The 7,758-nt window shown below is 41.7% G+C and overlaps 1 protein-coding gene across 1 annotated transcript; it reads left to right on the top strand.

The window, feature by feature from the left end:
* Positions 1-1,594: 1,594 nt before the first annotated feature.
* On the top strand, positions 1,595-7,373 carry LOC310854517 (uncharacterized protein; the record flags this gene model as incomplete). The annotated part of the gene is made up of 8 exons (XM_083759197.1): positions 1,595-1,776; positions 2,282-2,332; positions 4,478-4,519; positions 4,912-4,977; positions 6,117-6,344; positions 6,736-7,047; positions 7,153-7,182; positions 7,335-7,373. The coding sequence occupies exons 1-8, from the start codon at positions 1,717-1,719 to the stop codon at positions 7,371-7,373; spliced, it is 828 nt and encodes a 275-aa protein (XP_083615323.1). The 5' UTR covers positions 1,595-1,716.
* Between the last annotated feature and the right edge of the window lie 385 nt (positions 7,374-7,758).

The raw sequence follows: 7,758 nt of genomic DNA, 5'->3' as shown, positions 1-7,758 counted from the left end.
TACTAACATGATTTAATAGAAATGACAGGTAGGCCTGTTTCCTCTAGTAGGTTTACTAAATACTACTTTACTAACATGATTTAATAGAAATGACAGGTAGGCCTGTTTCCTCTAGTAGGTTTACTAAATACTACTTTACTAACATGATTTAATAGAAATGACAGGTAGGCCTGTTTCCTCTAGTAGGTTTACTAAATACTACTTTACTAACATGATTTAATAGAAATGACAGTTAGGCCTGTTTCCTCTAGTAGGTTTACTAAATACTACTTTACTAACATGATTTAATTTAAATGACAGGTAGGCAACTAGGCATGTTTCCTCTAGTAGGTTATAGGTTTACCGTTTACTAAATACTACTTTACTTAGCCTCGGTCCCAGGCTTACTTATCTGTAAATCTTATTTACTAACATGATTTAATAGGACTAGACTACCAAATTTTGTTACGCTAAACTGGTGATGTGATTCAATGTTAAACGAAGTTAAGCCAGTGTAGCCTTTTTATTCAACTGATGTTGATGTGAGTTAATTTGGTTAATTTAATCCTGGCTTTGTGTGTGTGTGTGTGTGTGTGTGTGTGTGTGTGTGAGAGAGAGAGCTAGCGTTTGTGTGTGAGTGTGACTGTGTGTGCGTGCGTGCGTGAGCGTTGTGTGTGTGTGTGTGTGTGTGTGTGTGTGTGTGTGTGTGTGTGTGTGTGTGTGTGTGTGTGTGTGTGTGTGTGTGTGTGTGTGTGTGTATGTGTGCGTGTTTGTTTGTGTGCGCATGTGCGTGCGATTGTGTGTGTGTGTGTGTGTGTGTGTTTGTGTGTGCGCGTGCGTGTGAATGGTGAATGTAAAGCACTTTGGATAAAATTAATGAATGTACATTTACAATTTCTATGCACATTGCACAGTACAAGATTCTGTGTCACAAAAACATTTGTGAAGATAGCGGATCTATAAGAGATCGGCTATTTTCACAATTGTATTTACAACTGATTTACTGTCAGAACAGAGTGGGGAGATGAGAGGGGTGTGTATATATGTGTGTGGGGGGGGCAGTAAATTATGTCTTGTGCTGACAAAACCTATTGTTGATTCTGTTCTGTGCACTTGTTTTGTTGTTGTTGTTCTCTTGCCACAGGAAGTGCATGGTTTGCCACATTGAGTTCAAAGTTGCAAAATGTGAATAAATGTTTTATGTTATTCTGGGTGGATGTCTGTGGTTTTGTTTTGTTCTTACTGCACCAACAGATGCCATACTGTACACTGCACACACACACACACACACACACACACACACACACACACACACACACACACACACACACACACACACACACACACACACACACACATATAGACCGTGGGGTTGTAGGGTTGATGTTCAGACAGGATGGAGAGAGAGAGAGAGAGGTGAGTGGGAGGGGGGAGGCAACGCGCAGGAGGACATGTTGATAGTTCATAACTTCCGGTGTGATGATGACATTATATAAAGACGAAACCACGTCTGGGGACAGTAGCACTGTGAGCACCAACAGGACTATTACTAGTGGGCCTGGTTAGAAGAACACTGCTGAAACCCGACCTGTGAGGGCTCAGAGCCGTAACGACCTCTACACGCTGAGAAAGCGTGACCTGACTCAGAGAGGAGACGACCTGCGCTGTGAGGACCACTTCACTGTCTGTGGATTAGAGCTCTCTGGTATAGGCTCCTGTTCCTGTGTTGGAGCCAGGATGAAGACTTTGGTGATGATGACTCTTTGTCTGCTGCTGGGACTGACCCTCAGTAGACCAGTAAGACATGCACTATTCTATTTGATTCTCTATAACCACTTCTTTCACTTAATAATAGTACATCTACAAGCTCATCGTTCTTTTTTTTTTTTTTTTTAGATTTTTTTTTGCGGCTTACGCCTTTTTATTGATTTTTGAAGGGACAGACAGTAGGCTGACAGGAAACGGGAGAGAGATGGGGGGATGATATGCAGTAAAGGCAGTGTCGGGCTCGGGAGTCGAACCTGCGGCACACTGCGACTGGATTACCAGTCCGGTGCCCAGACCGTTACGCCACGGCCTGGGCCACGTTTTCTTTTTTTTTTACATTTCTTAAAGTTTTTCTTCTGTTACAGCCCAAAATAGGGAAGCCATGTTGAAAGTGGTTAATGTTATTTTAGGCACTATAATTGTGTAATTTGTGTGTGTGTGTGTGTGTGTGTGTGTGTGTGTGTGTGTGTGTGTGTGTGTGTGTGTGTGTGTGTGTGTGTGTGTGTGTGTGTGTGTGTGTGTGTGTGTGTGTTAGTTGACTGAAGGAGAAGATGCCATCTTTCAGGAGCAAGTTGAACAGACACAGGTGTGTGTGTCCTCTCATATATATCTTTTTAAATTGTTATTCTATATATATTTTTCAAACGCCAATTAGATTCCATTAGTGTCTCGCAAAATAAAATAGGCCTATTGTGTGTGTGTGTGTGTGTGTGTGTGTGTGTGTGTGTGTGTGTGTGTGTGTGCATGCATGCGTGTTAGTTGACTGAAGGAGAAGATGCCATCTTTCAGGAGCAAGTTGAACATTCACAGGTATGTAGTATTGTAGCCTACTGAACACACAAGACACACACTTACAAAAATGTGATCTGAATTACTTACATTTCTTTCCTGTGTCTGGTTGCCATGTTCTGCTGTTCCTGCAGATGATGCTTTTGTCTTTGAGAGACCCACGATACATCTTAAATATCTCTATTGGTATTTCTTATTATAGTACTATTTTAGCCAATACAATTGTTGTAATATTTGTAATACTTTATAATATTTGTTTTATTTAATTTGTTTTCTGCTATTGACCTCTAACAGATGAGTAAAATAAACATTTGATTGATTTTATCTGTTTAGTTTACTTCTGAAACTATTCTTAGGATGTGCTGTTCTTCTAAAAGAAAATGTGTGGCAAACTGTTTCATCCTATAAAGCTTCTGGTTAGATGTACAGTATAACCACGGAGAAGAGCTAACATCTAGTAATAAACTAAATAATTGTAACTAATATTTGTAATATATGGACCATGCAGCTAGGCTTGACCTTTTGTGGTGGTTAACGTGGCACACAGCCACACACCTCCCCACACCACTATTGGTGTGGTAGACCACTGGTGGTTAATGTGGCGCACACCTCCCCACACCACTATTAGTGTGGACACCTCCCCACACCACTTAGTGGTGTGGGGAGGTGTCCACACTAATAGTGGTGACCACTATTGGTGTGGACACCTCCCCACACCACTATTGGTGTGGACACCTCCCCACACCACTATTGGTGTGGACACCTCCCCACACCACTATTGGTGTGGACTCCTACCTAAAAGAGAAGCACTGAGAAAACTGTAGCGCCTTTCTTCGTCCTTTTTCTCAAACTTAACTACAGGAGCGGTGGTCTCAAAAACATAGAGGAAAACACGACTCGCTCACTGTATAACAAAATGAAGTAAAAACTTCTATAGACTTAGGGAAACATTTTCCTTTTCCTTTGTTCCTCGTGTTCAAAGTGCAATTAAAAAGCAAACAAAGAACTTGCTCTTAAAGAGCCCAAACAATACAGCTCAGGTGCTGAGAATTACTAATTGGTGACATCTCATGAAAGGGACACAGACATAACTAGAAAAAGTGCCCTTCCGGGCACAGGTCTCCACCAGGTTATCCACAGATCCGTGCAGTTAGAGGTAAAAACACTTTTTGGCCAGTTATAGCGCCACCTTGAGGCTGAGTTGAAATTGTTCATGTGGCATTTCGTCCTCGGCCTAGTGGGAATGTGGGTGCACAATTTCACGGAAATCACGCGATGTGTTCATGATTTGCAGCATTTTGTTTGAAACTGAGCACTCCTGTGAACTTTGGAAGCCAATCTTAACCAATCAGGATGGAGTCTGATAAATCTGAAAGACCCGTTTCGTTGAATGGCTCTAGAGAGACTGTGTAGCAATTTGCGTGATGTTTGGACAAAATCTGTAGGTGTACTGTGCAAAAACGTGTTTTGCACAAAGCGGCCTCCTGGTGGCGCTATAACAGGCCGTTCTGGAAAGTTTGGGGCAGAGGTTCATGGTTGGCATCCAGGGAGTGTGTGTGCAAAATATGGCATTGAAAAACTTGTTTTGCACAAAGCGGCCTCCTGGTGGCACTATAACAGGCCGTTCTGGAAAGTTTGGGGCAGAGGTTCATGGTTGGCATCCAGGGAGTGTGTGTGCAAAATATGGCATCGACCGGGTTAACGGTGGCCGAGATTAGCTGTTCACGGACGGACGGACGGACGGACGGACGGAGTGCAAAACATACTCTCTCCCCATGCCTTCGGCCTGGTGGAGACAATAACTGGGTTGGGCATGCATTTCCATTTTCATACACATTTACAAAATTGATGACAAATGAGACACTTCACTAATCACTATACACACATGGATAGTGGACACACACTAGTGTCTGTAAACCTCATGTGTTTGTTTTGTTCACAGGTTGAACACGACTTCACCTATCAGCCGTCCCCAACGCCCTGGGTGAGAAACATGCACGCACGCACGCAACGCACGCACGCACACACACACACACACACACACACACACACACACACACACACACACACACACACAGAGAGAGAGAGACCATAGAAGACTGGTAGAACATGATTGAACAGCATTTTATTTATTTGCCAGATCGAAAATGAAGTTCCAATCAGCACTACAATGGAAGAGAGACCCTGGGTGAGAAACATGCACGCACGCACGCACGCACGCACACACACACACACACACACACACACACACACACACACACACACACACACACACACACACACACACACACACACACACACACACACACACACACACACAGAGACCTACCAAAGAAGACTGGTAGAACATTGAACAGCATTTTATTTCTTTGCCAGATCGAAAATGAAGTTCCAATCAACACTACAATGGAAGAGATAAGACCATCCACAATAGAGGATCAGGTAAGTTCACATGGAGGGGAAATATAATCATACACATTTATATATATTAAAGAATCCTTTAACTTAAGTTATGTAGAATTACAGGAAATGTGTTTAAAGCATATTCAATTTATTTTGGAGGTCTTTGAGGCTAAGCACTGTTTTATGTTTTAGGGGTTGATTTTATGGGTTGATTTTCAAGTTAACAGAAAGAAAAGCATTGCAAACACTAAAGGCCATAAAAATAACTTTGCGCACTCTCAGCAAAAACAATGCAGATTTTCAGACGGTTCCTGTTCTGCAGCAAGAGAAAAAAGAAAAAAGAAGAGTGACAGTATTTGTAGTTTATGTAGGAAAATATAGGAGAATTTAGTAGCTAAGGCCTGGTTAGATTTAAGCACAGGTTGTTTATGGTTTTATTAAGGTTATGCTATATACACTGTATGGGTTAATGTTAGGTATGGGTTGGTTAAGGTTAGGTATGGGTTGGTTAAGGTTAGATATGGGTTGGTTAATGTTAGGTATGGGTTGGTTAAGGTTAGGTATGGGTTGGTTAATGTTAGGTATGGGTTGGTTAAGGTTAGATATGGGTTGGTTAATGTTAGGTATGGGTTGGTTAAGGTTAGGTATGGGTTGGTTAAGGTTAGATATGGGTTGGTTAATGTTAGGTATGGGTTGGTTAAGGTTAGATATTGGTTGGTTAAGGTTAGATATGGGTTGGTTAAGGTTAGATATGGGTTGGTTAATGTTAGGTATGGGTTGGTTAAGGTTAGATATGGGTTGGTTAATGTTAGGTATGGGTTGGTTAATGTTAGGTATGGGTTGGTTAAGGTTAGATATGGGTTGGTTAAGGTTAGATATGGGTTGGTTAAAGTCAGTGTAAGCTCTGGGGAGGCTGATCTCGCATGCAGTGAGTGTATTTAGTATCCTACTATAAATGTGCCACGTCTCTGTGTGCGTGCGTGCGTGCGTGTGTGTGTGTGTGTGTGTGTGTGTGTGTGTGTGTGTGTATGTGTGTGTGTGTGTGTGTGTGTGTGTGTGTGTGTGTGTGTGTGCGCGCGCGTGCATGCGTACGTGTACGGTTGTAATGCACGTAACTCGAGAACCGTTTTCCCTAGTGTGTCATAATAAAAGCAGGACTAACCTGATGAGTCCTGCAGGTTCCAGTGAGGCCGGTCACCGTTCATGCTCAGTCAACTGCCACAGGCAACATGTCTTCTTCCTCATCCGCCTCTTCCTCCTCCTCCTCATCATCCTCCTCCTCATCATCCTCCTCCTCCTCCTCCTCCTCATCATCCTCCTCCTCATCATCCTCCTCCTCCTCCTCCTCCTCATCGTCATCATCGTCATCATCATCATCACAGTCAGACCAGAGTCTGTCCTCAGAGGTAAAAGTCACATGACTAATATGGCTGAAATTATCAATTATTCATGTCCCGATTACGTTTTTAAAGGTTTTATATATCAATAAATCAGTTAACAACTTAAACAACTTAATTTTGTACTTTGTCGAATCGTTGCACAACAGTGTCATGCAAAAATTGAGACAATAAAGCTCATAACACATCACAAGTTTGTAGATTAACTATATTAACTTTTTTTAATGTGTAATATTTTGCAACGTTTCACCTATAATACATAATAATTGATTATTCTTTATTAAATGATTTATATTTTTTATAATCTATTAAATCTAGCCTATTATTTTGATTGTAGGTAAACCGATTAAGTCTACTATATTACCAAATGTGTGTCTGTGTGTGTTGTGTGTTGTTTCAGAGTCTAGAACACCAGACACCTGGTCAGTCAACTCACCAGATACCTGGCCAGTCAACTCACCAGATACCTGGCCAGACAACTCACCAGATACCTGGCCAGACAACTCACCAGATACCTGGCCAGTCAACTCACCAGATACCTGGCCAGTCAACTCACCAGATACCTGGCCAGACAACTCACCAGATACCTGGTCAGTCAACTCACCAGATACCTGGCCAGTCAACTCACCAGTCAACTCACCAGTCAACTCACCAGACAACTCACCAGTCAACTCAACCTCAATTCAATCTAGAAGACAACCCAGAGAACACAGTAAGACACGCACGCTCGCACGCATGCAGTTTACTAGCTGTTATTATTTTTAACCTGTTTAGCTAATGATGTCAAATCCTGTTTGTGTGATGTCATTTCCTCTAGGCCTTTGAACAGACAGACTTGTCTCTGGAGGTGAGCTGTCAATCAAATCTAATATTCATAATTATAATAATTAACCGGAAAAGCGGTTGAAGATGGATGGATGATGGTGATATCATATTATGTTAAATAAACAAAAATAGTATAGTATTGTATTGTAATATTTTGTTCTCTTTTTAGTAAAGCCTTACTTCATCATACAAGTGTATATCTGGCAAAAGTAGCAAAGACACATTTTGACAGTGACTGTCTGTGGGTTCTATAAATATTGAACCAATGAAAAGTATTAACAAGAGCTTAACTAGATAATAACTACATTGGATTGGAACACAGGTTTTTTTTTCTATGTTCTCTGAAAAGTAACAGTTTTGGACATACTGTACATAGTTTCCAACTGACGGCAATGATATGTACAGTATAAGTATAACAAATGTGAAATATGTTTTCAATATAATAATTGATATGTTTACAGCTGTTGACAGCTGGACCAGAGTCTGACACAGAGACAACAGACAACAGCCTGGAGAGCAAAGAGAACAGCCGCAGGGTGAGAATTCACACATGCACGCACGCACGCACACACGCACACACGCACGCACGCACACACGC

The sequence above is a fragment of the Protomyctophum parallelum genome (genome assembly GCF_964188405.1).
Source record: "Protomyctophum parallelum genome assembly, chromosome: 2".
Taxonomy (NCBI): Eukaryota; Metazoa; Chordata; class Actinopteri; order Myctophiformes; family Myctophidae; genus Protomyctophum; species Protomyctophum parallelum.
This window is presented reverse-complemented; position numbering and strand designations above follow the sequence as displayed.